The sequence below is a fragment of the Oratosquilla oratoria genome, chromosome 4 (assembly GCF_046742065.1).
Source record: "Oratosquilla oratoria isolate Oo_2021 chromosome 4, ASM4674206v1, whole genome shotgun sequence".
In the NCBI taxonomy this organism is placed as follows: domain Eukaryota; kingdom Metazoa; phylum Arthropoda; class Malacostraca; order Stomatopoda; family Squillidae; genus Oratosquilla; species Oratosquilla oratoria.
In genome coordinates, this window is record NC_134780.1 from 18,139,673 (window position 1) to 18,154,495 (window position 14,823).

General features: G+C 41.5%; 1 protein-coding gene across 7 annotated transcripts in view; it reads right to left on the minus strand.

Annotated features, from left to right (window-relative positions):
* Positions 1-14,823, minus strand: part of eco (Establishment of cohesion) — a 55,935-nt gene that overhangs the window by 12,778 nt on the left and 28,334 nt on the right. For 6 of the 7 annotated variants that reach the window (XM_076183519.1, XM_076183521.1, XM_076183525.1 and 3 more), the window contains exons 5-8: positions 13,612-13,659; positions 6,262-6,362; positions 4,356-4,484; positions 1,300-1,570 (exon numbers count right to left, since the gene is read on the minus strand). In XM_076183519.1, the coding sequence (XP_076039634.1) occupies positions 1,300-1,570; positions 4,356-4,484; positions 6,262-6,362; positions 13,612-13,659 (549 nt within the window). The remainder of the gene's footprint in view (positions 1-1,299; positions 1,571-4,355; positions 4,485-6,261; positions 6,363-13,611; positions 13,660-14,823) is intronic. The other variant, XM_076183526.1, reaches the window with a different exon arrangement.

Consider the following 14,823-nt stretch of genomic DNA (forward strand, 5'->3'; position numbering starts at 1 on the left):
GTAACAAGCAATTTGCGCAAATTGTAAGTACACCATTTTAATGTTTGTTTCTCCCCGCAAGGCTCGGGCTATATAAGGAGTAAAATGTTTTTCATCGATGTTATTTCTGAAGAAGCCCTGCTGGGCGAAACGTAAAATATATTGGACTCCCATACTCTGCGTTTGGCCTCTTCCCTACCTCCCTCTTATCTTAGCACCTCCTGGATGATGTGTCGCAAGACACAGCACATCCACAGCAAGGCAGCTTCATTAAATCGGCAACCCCCCCTCTCCGTCCCCCCATGCATAAAAGGAGAAGACGGGGAGAAATCCCTTCGGGCTACGTCAAATTTTGCTCACAAATCCTATCTCATCCCCCCACCCATTCCACCTCATGCATCACAACATCATCCATATACAACCATTCTCCATTACCCATCTTCTGTCCTCTCCCGTCCTTCCTCAACAGACATTCCCCTCTTCCCCAAAGCCCTCTTCATCCCATCCATCCACCTCATCCTAGGACGTCCCCTCATGTTCACTCCCCCCACATCTGCCTTCCATACCTCTTTTACTAGTCTTTCTTCACTCATTCTTTCCATGTGTCCAAACCATCCTAATACTCTTTCATCAACCCTATCTCCCAACTCCCTTTCCACCCCCATTCTTCTCCTCACCTCCTCATTTCTCACTCTATCTAGCCTAGTAACCCCCATCATACTTCTCAGACACCTCATCTCAAACACATTCACACTCCTTCTCTCTTCCTCTCTTATGTTCCATGTTTCTGCCCCATACAGTGCTGTTGGCACAATCACTCCTTCATACAGTCTCCTCTTAGCATCCATTCCCAAATGTCCTCAGAACTAGGAATCTCCAATGACTGCAAAGAGGAGATTATGATGGATTGATTGTGCTCACAACATTGTATGGAGCAGAGACTTGTAATCTAAAGAATAGTAAGGAAGAGCCTTAACATATTTCATAAGAATTTTTTTTTCAAGAAGTATGGTTGGAAATGAGTTTTAACCACTTTGGTACGATGAGGCCTATATGTGCATCATGAGTCACAAGTGTTGGGTTGTTGTATATTTGGCAGCTGGTGCCAAGGTGCAAGTTAGTGATACCAGATCATGGATGTATGTGTATTCCCCTCTCACTTTTTTCATGTACAGAGAGAGGGAAAGATATAACTGATTATTTGGACATTCTTGATCATACCAAAAGGAGCCAAAAGGTCAAAGAATAAACAAGATGAGAATGAAGTTACAAACTACATTAATTTATACCAACATTCTACAAAATCCCCCCAATACTTACTGCTGTCTGACCAGACTTCCTAGGTGACGACCGTTTCTTTACAGTTTCATCATCATCCCACTGTTCCATAATCTTCTCCAGATCTTCTAACTCCAAAGCATTCCTCTTCTTTGAAACCTCCAAAGTTACTTTGGTCTTTTTGGGAGATGGTGATTTGTGTCTAGGTTTGAAGGCTAACATCGGCTTCACAGGTGAAGGTGTGTCAGGTACTCTTGTGGGGCAAGGCCTAGGATTGGCTTGCACTGATGGCAAATCACTTGCACCTGCAAGTCTGTAAACATCAATACAAATGTAAAAAATTGAAAAATGTGCACATTAACCCACACCTGTAATACAAATCACCCTTCCTTTGATTAACAGACCCTCCCACTGGATACTGATTTGATAATTCATTGCAATCACCTTTGAATAGATTTACATCCACAACTATTCCAATCTACTGCTATCAATTGAACGCCTAATACTTAAACTTGTCACACCATATATTCCCCTTGCTGACTCACAACACGGCTTTAGGCCACTACACTCCACAAACACTCTTCTGACAAACCTCACACAAAGAATTTTTGATGGCATCAATTCAGATAGGCCCCACCACAGAACACTTCTTATAACATTGGACATTAGTAAAGCTTTTGATGCTATCCCCCGCCACAACCTAACAAATAAAATATATAACACAGACATGCACAATAACACCAAAAGATGGCTGGCCAATTATCTGGCAGGCAGGAATGCTCATGTGTCATATAATGGCCAATCATCGCACATCAGAAACATTAAGAACGGAGTACCACAGGGCTCAGTTCTATCCCCCACATTATTTAATCTATACATGCATGACTTACCCACGCCAGACACCTCAGAAATACAAATCTCTTCCTACGCAGACGACATAATCACATGCACACATCGTAACACAGACAAAGCTGCAGAAATAATCCAGCCTTACCTTGACACACTCAACACATGGTTCATCACAAACAGACTCAAAATAGCTCCAACCAAATCTACAGCAACACTTCTCACCAACTGGACAAAAGAACACAAATACATACCTCATCTCTACATCAACAACACTCTAATACCACACACACAAACACACCGAAAATTCTTGGTGTAACATACAATACATCCATGTCTTTCAAACAACACCTCACAAACATAAAAAACAAATGCACACCTAGACTTAACGCACTTAAGTCAATCACTGGAACAACATTTGGACAAAACAAAGAAACTAATATAACAATATACAAACAATGCATACGCTCAGTGATGAATTATGCGAGTCCTGCATGGGCTCCTAATCTCAGTGAGACACACCACAACACCCTTCAAATCATACAAAACAAAGCCCTAAAAACAATTACAGGCTGCACAAATACATCACCTACAGACCATTTACACCATGAAACAAAAGTCCTCAAAGTCAAGGACCACCTCGACATGAGAGGCACACAAACACTTGCTGCAGCCACCACAAACACATCACACCCGCTACACTACATAGCAGAACACCCACACACACCAAGAAACATTAAAACTACACCCAAAGACCTTTATTACGCACAGATACTCTCTTCTCTTCCTCCACAACCACCAAATACCAGCCTCCGGAAACATATTCATAATCATATCACTCACCGCTCCATTAACACACTGAAAGACAACACACTGCTGCATGCCAGACCCCCTGATATCCACCCTTCTGAATCCTCTCTCCCACGAAAGGACAGAGTCCACTTGGCCAGACTGCGATGCGGTCACCACCCAGCACTTCTAAGCTACCAGAAGAGGCTGGACGACCGTGTTGTGAACAGCTGCCCAGGATGTAACACTTCACCCCATACCATACAACACATAATGGAAGACTGCATTATACACAATCATGCACGCAAACAACACAACATACACTCTATAAAGGATTTGTGGGAAAACCCAGTTTCGGCTGTGGCCTTCCTTGGGGAGACGGGACTGCTCGGACAGACAGTCTAGGGAACGACAACAACAACAACAACTGCTATCAATATTGCACTTTCAATGTATCCAATATCTCTCCATTATCATTTCTTCCTACCAACCTATACTTCCCTAATACTCCATCTATTGGCTGATCTACTCCTGCAGATCCCCCAACCCAAAACCACATTCCTATTTCTTCCAAAAATTCCAAAGTGTTCCTTTTTCCTCATTTTTCTCCCTACTGGGGCCATATCAATTATTCCATTCTCACCTTTGCCTATACCATCCTCAATTACATTTCTCTCCACTTCACCACTTACCACCAGTCCCACCTCTGACATCTACCTACCACTCCTAAACTCTAACTGAACCTTTCAGTTTCATTTCATTAAACAACACACCCATCTTTCTTCTCCCCAACAAACTACCAATCACTTTCCTTCCCTTTTGACAAACATCAGTAAATCTGTAACTGGAAAAGAATAAAGTGCTTGATGTTCTGGTTCATTAAAATTAATAGATAAAATTGACACCACCACATACTCCACTCCCATTTACCACCTCTTTCCTCCCTCCTGGATGATGGATCATCCCTGCATCTTACCCACTGCCCTGGGTCAGAATCAATACAATATACAACATATCAACAGTAAGGCTGCTTCATTTAATCAGACCCCCTCTGTCCCCTCATGCAGAAAAAGAGAAGACAGAGAGAATTTTCTTCAGTTGCATTCACACATATCCTCATCCCATCATCCCCCACCCACTCCTTTCCATGCATCACAGCATCATCCATACATAATCATTCTCCACTCCCCATACCTTCCACAGGCACGATAGCGGGAGAAAAAAAAAATATATATATATACATATATATATATCTACATTGGCCAGGGGGAAAAGAATACTGCCACCAAGTTTTCCATTGGCCAGGGGGAAAAGAATACTGCCACCAAGTTTTTCTACTTGAGTCATAAAAGGCAGTAGTAACAGGACAGGAACAGGACTTGGGATCCTTCTCCCTGTAACCCCAAAGGGGACATTCCTGAAAAAAGTACAGGTATTAATGTTTAATATAAATAAAATATTACCCTTCAGAAAGTGCAGATTCTGTGGCTAGGAGAGTATCCAGTTCTTCCTCAATAACTTTTCCAATATTCTTCTTTGAAAAGCCTCCTTCTCTCTGTTTCAGAGATATATCCCCATAACTGGCAGACAACCTAAGGTGATAAAAACAGGCAGTATGTTACAATACCTTAAAACTTGTAGACAGCACAAACTTGGGTTGATATAGGAATGGTTTAGGTTCTTTGAAAACTTCACATGACCAAGTGAATTGAACTCATTTTTCATTTGGTTTAACATCGCAAACTCCCCCTATCTGGGGCCTGGAAAGGTGCCCTTTACAAACAAGTTTGTAGCATGGAATTTAATGAACAATGCCCTTCATACAACTTGCTGTCACCTCAACCTATATTGCAAATAGCAATGCTCTAACTTGCTTGGGCAGTGAGCATATATACGGGCTAAATTCTATGAGCACCAGCTTCATGTTGGCACTTCCTTGTTTACCATATGGTCAAATTCCTCACTTTGATATGCTTTATAAACTTTGTATACCACTTTATTAGCTGAGAACAAATCACTACACATATCTAATCCTTCCTTTTAATGGACAAATTTCAATGCTCTGCCCCAAGCATCAGCTTTATCTACAGGATTTCTCCTCAAATCCCATGGTAGCCTAATTTTTATACTGGAGAGAAATACACAAACTAAATGTATACATAATGAGCATAGTGTACCAGTGCATTTAAAATGGCAAGTCATGTAAACAAGTTGTCATGTTCCATGATGCATCACGGACACAAAGGGACGCTGGTATGGCACCATAAGCCACATCCTAGCAAGATCCATAGTGCTTGCCATTCTTTGCAAATTTATTATAACATTAGGTTACCTTAAATTAGACAACAAAATAAAACTTAAACTAGGCTTCTTCTTATGATAAATGGCTAGTTGCAGGAGATTTTCAATCCATCAGCAGAGGAGTATGAAATTGAAGCCGTTTCCCCTCAGAGGTGAGAGAGCATGTAAACAAGATGACACTATGACCTTGTATACATGCTTACCTTGTCACAGTTGCTTTGATAGGTAACTACAGATGTATTGCAAGCCTTCTTCACACAAAAATAAAGAAATTGATGGATTGTACAAAGGCAGGTAAATATGGATTATATATGCACACATTTGCACCTGCCTTTGGCACTGGTGTCGTGTGGTTCTGGTATAAAAAGGCAAAAGATGTGGGTGTCATTGCATACTCCTGCCCGCACCCCTATACTTACTCCCTTGATTCTGTTTTTATTTTTTATTATGTAACTTAAATTAGTTGCACTCCACATTTCCTTGTCTTTGAGACAAAATTGATCATTTAACACCTTCAATACGAGCCAAAATCTTGCAGACAGCATTAACTGCCAGATGTGCAATGTTGTGTCATAATACTCGCATTATAAAAAATAAAGTCACCACTGTATTAATCGTTTTCTCTTTCAACCATGAATTTTGATAACCATTGAAAATATGATGAAGCCAGTTTACAGAGTATGGGGGTCACACAGGTACAACTACAATAAATATAATCAAGACGCCGACATCGGCATCCTCGCATACCCACTTGCTCCTCATGATGCCTACGTAGGCATCCCTGTATGGAAGGAGTTAAAAAGGCAAATAGTCATACTAGACTGGAATGTTGGACCTGTACAAATCATGGCCAAAATTCGAGGCATCAACCCAAATACAAAGTCTAGTCCATGACAAAGTTCTTGGAGAGAGAGAGAGAGAGAGAGAGAGAGAGAGAGAGAGAGAGAGAGAGAGAGAGAGAGAGAGAGAGAGAGAGAGAGTATATATATATATATATATAATAAAAAAGAAGATATAAAATAAATAAATAAATAAATACCATAAATAATACAAAAATAAATAACTTACTTGATAGTTTTCCCAATCTGAACTGTTGCTGCAGCTTTTGAACGACTTGTGAAAAACTTTTTGCCTTCATTCAGTATTGACAGGAATTCCAAGCCATCATCCTAATAAGACACAAATACAAATTTGAGAGAGGGCAGACAATAAATTTCTATGGTCCTCCAAGATTTTTCAGATCATGGAGAAAAAAAGAAAAAGAAAAAGAAAAAGAAAAAGAAAGAAGAAGAAGATGGAAAAAAAAAAAAGTAAATAAATAAATAAATTAAACAAATACATAATAATAATAAATAAAAATAATATAATACCTTATCTGGGGGTATTTGTTGCATGTTATTGTGGGGTTAAAATTTGCTGAGTAACATGCAGCTAATACTTTAGGGCAGCATTTCTCAACCAGGGTTCCCTTGAACCCTAAGGTTCTGCAAAAGGTACCCAAGGGTTCCGCGAGAACAGGCGAGATAAGCTAATGCACTTTTGATGATTTTTTATCTAATTTCATATATGTAATATAATTAAACACACATTCTTGGTTTTTGTACATACATACATATACCAAGGCTTTTTCCCCCTTACTAGGGAGGTACCCAAAAAGGAAAAGGCATAAAATCATTTCCACCCATTCCATCCCTGAAAACACTCCACACCCCTCCACCCTCCCTCCCATCTTAGCATCTCCTAGATGACGGGTCATCCCTGCACCCTGTCCACTGCCCTGGGTCAGAAGCAGTGTCGCAAGACACAGCACATCCACAGCAAGGCCACTTCATTAAATTGGCGACCCCCCCTCTCTGTCCCCCCATATAAAGGAGAGGAAGGGGAGAAATCCCTTCGGGCTGCGTCAAAATTTTGCTCACACACACTACCTCACCCCCCATCCATTCCACCTCATGCATCACATCATCATCCATATACAACCATTCTCCATTCACCCGTCTTCTGTCCTCTCCCGTCCTTCCTCAACAGACATTCCCCTCTTCCCCAAAGTCCCCTTCACCCCATCCATCCATCTCATCCTAGGACGTCCCCTCATGTTCCCACCCTCCACATCTGCCTTCCATACCTCTTTTACTAGTCTTTCTTCACTCATTCTTTCCATGTGTCCAAACCATCCTAATACTCTTTCATCAACCCTATCTCCCAACTCCCTTTCCACCCCTGTTCTCCTCCTCACCTCCTCATTTCTCACCCTATCTAGCCTAGCAACCCCCATCATACTTCTCAGACACTTCACCTCAAACACATTCAAACTCCTTCTCTCTTCCTCTCTTATGTTCCATGTTTCTGCCCCATACAGTGCTGTTGGCACAATCACTCCTTCATACAGTCTCCTCTTAGCATCCATTCCCAAATTTCTATTCCTCATTACACTTTTTAATCCACCAAGGCATTTACTCGCTTCTCTCAATCTACATTCTACATCCACCTTTTCCTGCCACATTTGCACCCAAGTATCTAAAACTATCCACTTCCTCCAGTTGCTCTCCCTTAACCACTTCCATACGGTGCCGCCTACGTAGGCGGCATGAGGAGCAAGTAGGTACTCGCTGATGCCGAAGTCGCCATCTTGATTATATTTATTGTAGTTGTACCTACGTAATTTTCATTCTCTCTAAACTGGCTTCATCAGTTTTCTATGGTTATCAAAATACACGGGTGAAAGAGAACGGACAATTTAGCACTGACTTTATTTTTTATAATGCGATTATTATTTCAAGACATTGCACGTCGGGCAGCTAATGCTGCCAGACGTGCGATGTGCCCCGGAGGGTAGAGGTTAATGCTCACTTCCAGATTACTGCCACTTTCACCCCTTGTACATCTCATCACCTTACTTTTACCCACATTTATCTTCAGCTTTCTTCTATCACACACTCTCCCAAACTCTGTCACCAACTTCCTCAATCCTTCCTCCGATCCTGCCAAAAGCGCAGTGTCGTCCGCAAACAACAGCTGGCTCACCTCCCACTTTTCTCCATTTTCTTTAACCATCTCCAATTCCTGACCCACTACCCTTGCATTTACCTCTCGCACCACCCCATCTATGTATAAGTTGAACAGCCAGGGTGACATAACGCATCCTTGACGAAGTCCCACCTTTACCTCAAACCACTCACTCTCTCCATTTCTAATCCTGACACAAGCTCTACTACTTGTAATAATGTAATATAGACACCATCCTACCTATCATTACGATGAAAATAAAATGAGAAAGATATGATATATGATTTATTTATCTTATTTTTTTTTTTTGGGGGGGGTCCTTGAGACATGCAATTTATTTTAAAGGTTACGCAAAGGTAAAAAGGTTGAGAAATGCAGCTTTAGGATCTATATCAGTTGCCCCTACAGAGCAGAGGCACACATCATTTTGTCTGTGGTAGAGGAACATAAGAATGAAGGACACTGCAAGAGACCATAAGGCCTACACTAAGCAGTTCCATGTCCATTACTACCTGTCATCTCCACCCACATGGTTCTTTAATTTTTTTTTAAAACAATTGATAGTTTCAGCACTCACTACATGGTTACTAAGTCTTATTCCATTCATTGACCACCCTATTAGTAAACAAATTATTGCCTTCTTGACCACTTCAGTACGGCACTTAAATCTCGCGGGCAGCAGCCAATGCCAGCCGTATGACGTGTCGTAATAATACTCGCATCATAAAATATAGTCACCACTTATATCGATCGTTCTCTCTTTCACCCGCGAATTTTGAAAACCACAGAGAATGGGATTCAGGGCGCATTTGGGAGAATGTAAAAACACAGGGGCCACTACAATAAATATAATCAAGACGCCGATATGGCAGCGTCGCGAATCCACTTGCTCCTCATGACGCCTACGTGTGCGGCACCGTATGGAAGGGGTTAAATCTAAATTTGTCCAGTTTAACCACTTCACTCCGGGCCAAAATCTCGCAGGCAGCATTAGCTGCCAGACGTACGATGTCGCGTCATAATACTCGCATCATAAAAAATAGTCACGGCATATATCGATCGTTCTTTCATCCATGAATTTTGATAACCATAGAAAATGTGATGAAGCCAGTTTAGAGAGTATGTCAGTTACGCAGGGACAACTACAATAAATATAATCAAGACGCCAATATGGCAGCCTCGCGTATCCACTTGCTCCCCATGCCGCCTACGTAGGCGGCACCGTATGGAAGGGGTTAAATCCATTACTGCAAGTCCTGCCCTGTTGTCTTAATATGATGACCTTGTTTGCATCACCCTTTGACCAACTTAAATACCTCTATTACATCACCCTGCACAGTGTCTCTTTCCAGAGATTGTAAGTTAAGGTGTCTAAGCCTCTCTTCATAAGGTAAATTTCTGAGCCCATGTATCATTTTGGTCATTGTCCTCTACCGATTCTAGAATTGATGTCCATTCTATAAGACAGGGACCAAAACTGTACCACATAGTCAAGGATGGGTTTAACTAACACTAGAGTTTGATAATTACCTCTGCAGTTCTATTCATAACCTAATGCTCTGTTAGCTTTATTCCTGGCACTAATGTACGGTTTCCTTGATTTAAGGTCAGGACTCACGAGAACTCCCAAGTCCCTCTTGCACTCAGTTTTATCTAAAAATGTGTTATCTAAGCTATATCTATTTTCAGAGTTGTGTAGCCCTACGTTTAACATGCTGCACTTTGAGATATTGAAGTTCCTTCACCATTTCACCGACCATGTGAACAATTTGTTAAGATCATACTGCAGAATCTCAGTGTCGTCTCCTGACCTAATTAGCCATCCTATTTTAGTATCATCCGCAAACTTACTAACATCACTATTAATCCCATTGTCCAAGTCATTTATGTACATAATGAACAATAAGGGACCCAAAACCAAGCCCTGGGGGACCCCACTAGAAACACTCCCCCACCTGGATTTTACACCATTTATGGTGACCCGCTGTTTTCTGTCACTGATCCAAGCTCTAATCCATTCTAACACTTTTCCTCTTATGCCATGGGCTTTGATTTTATTTAGTAGTCTCTGGTGGGGCACCTTGTCGAACACTTTGCTAAAGTCAAGATAAATAACACTATCATTGTTATCTGATGCCTTATATACTTCAGTGTAAAAGGATAGGAGATAAGTCACACGACTTACCCTTGCAGAAACCATGCTGTGTGTCACGAATCAAATTGCCTGTCAATGTGATATCAGTTTATTAATCATTATTGATTCATGCATTTTACCTATAACTGATTGGAAATCTCTATTCATAGAAATGATGATAGTTTATTACACTGCAACTGTATCTCCATTATGCTGTCCCCCCACTCTTGTTACTGTCCAGTACCACTTCTTCAATAGTCATTTTCTCATTTTGCCGAACCCGGTGGTCGGGGAAAAAGAATACGGCCATCAAATATTTCCACTTGAGTCATACAAGGTGACAAAAATGGAATGGGGATAGGACTAGGAATTCTTCTTCTTGTAGCCCCAAAGAAAGAAAGAAAGAAAGAAAGAAAGAAAGAAAGAAAGAAGAAGAAGAAGAAGAAGAAGAAGAAGAAGAAGAAGAAGAAGAAGAAGAAGAAGAAGAAGAAGAAGAAGAAGAAGAAGAAGAAGAAGAAGAAGAAGAAGAAGAAGAAGAAGAAGAAGAAGAAGAAGAAGAAGAAGAAGAAGAAGAAGAAGAAGAAGAAGAAGAAGAAGAAGAAGAGAAGAAGAAGAGAAGAAGAAGAGAAGAAGAAGAAGAAGAAGAAGAAGAAGGGAGAAAAAAAAAAAAAAAAAAAGACTGGGAGGAATCTGTACCCTAAGGTTTGGGTCATTTAGTGTGCATGGATGTGGTACAGGTGAGAATAAAAGGGAAGAGATAGTATGTTTGAGAAGAAAGATGGAGGTGTTGGCATTGAAACGGAGGGAAGAGTGTGATTTTGGGAATGTAGTTGGGAGGATCTCTGGAGTGAAGAGAGGACAAGAGAGAAAAGGGGTGGCTATACTAGTAAGTGAAGAGAGGACAAGGGAGAAAAGGGGTGGCTATACTAGTAAGTGAAGAGATAGGTAAGCATGTGGTGAAACAAGGGAGATGTGGATTTTTGTAAGTGCATATGGGCCAGGAGAGGATTTTTGTAAGTGCATATGGGCGAAGAGGAGACTGTATGAAGGAGTGATTGTGCCAACAGCACTGTATGGGGCAGAAACGTGGAACATAAGAGAAGAAGAGAGAAGGAGTTTAAATGTGTTTGAGATGAGGTGTCTGAGAAGTATGGTGGGGGTTACTAGGCTGGATAGAGTGAGAAATGAGGAGGTGAGGAGGAGAACAGGGGTGAAAAAGGAGTTGGGAGATAGGGTTGATGAAAGAATATTAGGATGGTTTGGACACATGGAAAGAATGAGTGAAGAAAGACTAGTAAAAGAGGTATGGAAGGCAGATGTGGAGGGAGTGAACATGAGGGGACGTCCTAGGATGAGGTGGATGGATGGAGTGAAGGGGGCTTTGGGGAAGAGGGGAATGTCTGTTGAGGAAGGAAGGGAGAGGACGGAAGACAGAGGTGAGTGGAGAATGGTTGTATATGGATGATGTTGTGATTGCATGAGGAGGAATGGGCAGGGGGGTGGGGGTGGGGTAGTATGTGTGAGTAAATTTTGACGCAGCCCGAAGGGATTTCTCCCCGTCCTCTCCTTATATGATTAAATGAAGCGGCCTTGCTGTGGATGTGCTGTGTCTTGCGACACTGCTTCTGACCCAGGGCGTTGGGCAGGGTGCAGGGATGACCCGTCATCCGGGAGGTGCTCAGATGAGAGGGAGGGTGGGAGGGGTGTGGAGTGTATGTAGGGATGAAATGGGTGGGAGTGTTTTTATGCCTTTCCCTTTTTGGCTACCTCCCTTGTAAGGGGGAAAAAGCCTTGGTATATGTATGTATGCATATGGGCCAGGTAGTTAGGCAGAAAGGGTGGCTTTTTGGATAGATTTAAACGAATACATAGAGGGATTAGAGAGAAATGTCAATGTAGTGGTACTGGGACACCTAAATGCTAGGGTAGAAATAAAGCAAGAGACGCTGTGGTTGGGAAGTGTGGTGTTCCAGGAAAAAATTGTACTGGAGTTGATGGTGATGTGTCTAGAGAGTTACTGTTACCAAATGCAGTGTCTAGGAAGAAAGTCAAGCATAAGTACACATGGGAAAGGGTGGTAGATAGAGCATTAATGGACTATAGAGTGGTAACCAGGAGAATAGTAGGACGAGTTCTAAGGGGAGTGGAGGAATATCAGATAATTTTTTGGAGGATGGTAAGATGAGAGTAGAGGATAAATGGAGAAAAAGGAAATGCCAGAGGGGATTTTTTTTCTTTTACCAATCAAATGAAGCAGCCTAGCTGTGGATGTGCTGTCTTGCAACAATGGTTCTGACACAGGGCAGCAGGTGAAATGCAGAGATAACCCGTCATCCTGAAGGAGCCAAGATAAAGTGGGAGGTAGGGGGTTGAATGTGAGTGGAGTGTGTGTGGATGGAATGGGTGGGAGTGGATTTTATGCATTTGTTTTTTTGGCTACCTCCCTCGTATGGGGGGTTTGGTATATGTATGCATCTCCTAATCCTCTCAATCAAAACCCTCCCATAAACCTTTCCAACTACACTCAAATTGAAATAATGTAAAACTATACAGGCACTCCTCCAGTCCTCTGGCATTCTCCCTTCCCTTAGACTCATATAAATACCTCTTAGGTCTCTCTTGTATCCCACCCAATCTTATGGCAAAAATCAAACACCCCCAACAAAATCCTTCTTTTTGAGACAAATTTGACCCAAGCTGCATCCCCTAGCCCTAACATCTTTCCAGTACTGCATACATTTTATAGATATCATGCTGCCATTACAAGACTATTTTAAACCAGAAAATCAACACAGGTATGCATTGACAACTGTGTCTAGCTCTTATTTGAGTTGCGGCACAACAGAAGGCAAGTGTGTTTTAATCAGTTTATAAGTTCAATGCAGGCTATAAAATTAACATGAAAACAACTCAAAAGCATTATGACTTAACCTCTTCAATACAATGACCCCTACGCAGGTGTCACGTGGCGCAACGGGATATACAAGGATGCTGATGTCAGCGTCTTGATTATATTTATTTTGTAGTTGTAGCTGAGAATCACACAAACTCTGTGAACTGGCTTGATCATGTGTTGTTTATTATTACTCAGTGAAACAAAATAAGTAATACAATGGTGACTTTACATTTTATAACAATAGTATTATGATGCATCAATCATCTTAACTCAGGCATCAGACTGTGCATGAGAATTTGACTATATTGAAGAGGCTAAGCATAATCATTATAATCAAGAAATCAAAGGATGCCTAACATCCAATACACGATTCATATCTTACTGGTGCATCTAGTAAAGACATTCCTGGGGTGGCCAGAAGGCGCTTCTTCTGAAAAGAAAAATGTGTATAAAGTAAGTTGAGGAATAGCCTTTGGGAATACAATTAAAACAAGTCATCTTACATATATACATATGCCAATAGCTCTTTCCCCTTAAAAGGGAGGTAGCCAGTCATAAATCTACTCCCATCCATTTCATCCCCACAAACTCCACTACCATTCACCACCCCTCTCTCCCTCTTTTCTTGGCTCTTTGTGGATGAAGGGTCATCCCTGTGTCATGTCCCACGACGTGAATATTGGATTACATAAAATGTAGTTACCAAGATGTTTGATGGTACATACATACATACATATACCAAGGCTTTTTCCCCCTTACAAGGGGGGTAGCCAAAAAGAAAAAGGCATAAAATCATTCCCACCCATTCCATCCCTGAATACACTCCACACCCCTCCACCCTCCCTCTTATCTTAGCACCTCCTGAATGACGGGTCATCCCTGCACCTTGTCCACTGCCCTGGGTCAGAAGCAGTGTCGCAAGACACAGCACATCCACAGCAAGGCTGCTTCATTAAATCGGCGACCCCCCCTCTCCGTCCCCCAATTGCATAAAATGTTTGATAGTAGACATAAGTAATTCATGCAAGTTGATGCCTAGAGATAGGCAATTTGTGAGCCTTCTTCACACAAAAATAAAGGAATGAGTAAATTTTGTTGACCTGAGCAGATAGTGATAGAATAGGATATATTGGCACACTTTGGCACCTGTGCCTGGCACTAGTGTTGTGTGATCGATCATAGAAACAGAAGTACATCCTCCATCTTTGTTTACATACAGTGCTGTGCCATTTTTGTTGTTGTTGTTCAAAGTGTGGACTTCTAATAAAGGATGCCACATTCAAATATTTCAAGCTGCTCAGAAAAGTCATGATTTTAAGGGATTCTCACGGGTAGGAGGGAGATATTGTGATATAACAGATGATAGGAGAGGGGAACATTACAATATAAGGAACAATAGGATACATACTATGATGGAGAAAGCAATAGGAACGGTAGCTATTATAATGTAAAAGACAACAGAAATGAGATATTATACAGCAAGGGATGACGGGAATGACAGGTATTATGATGAGAAGCAGCATCAGTGAGAGCAGAATAGATGATGAAATCAATCAAAGACAGAGCAGAATTTCATGGTCTTGAGGAAGTCCCA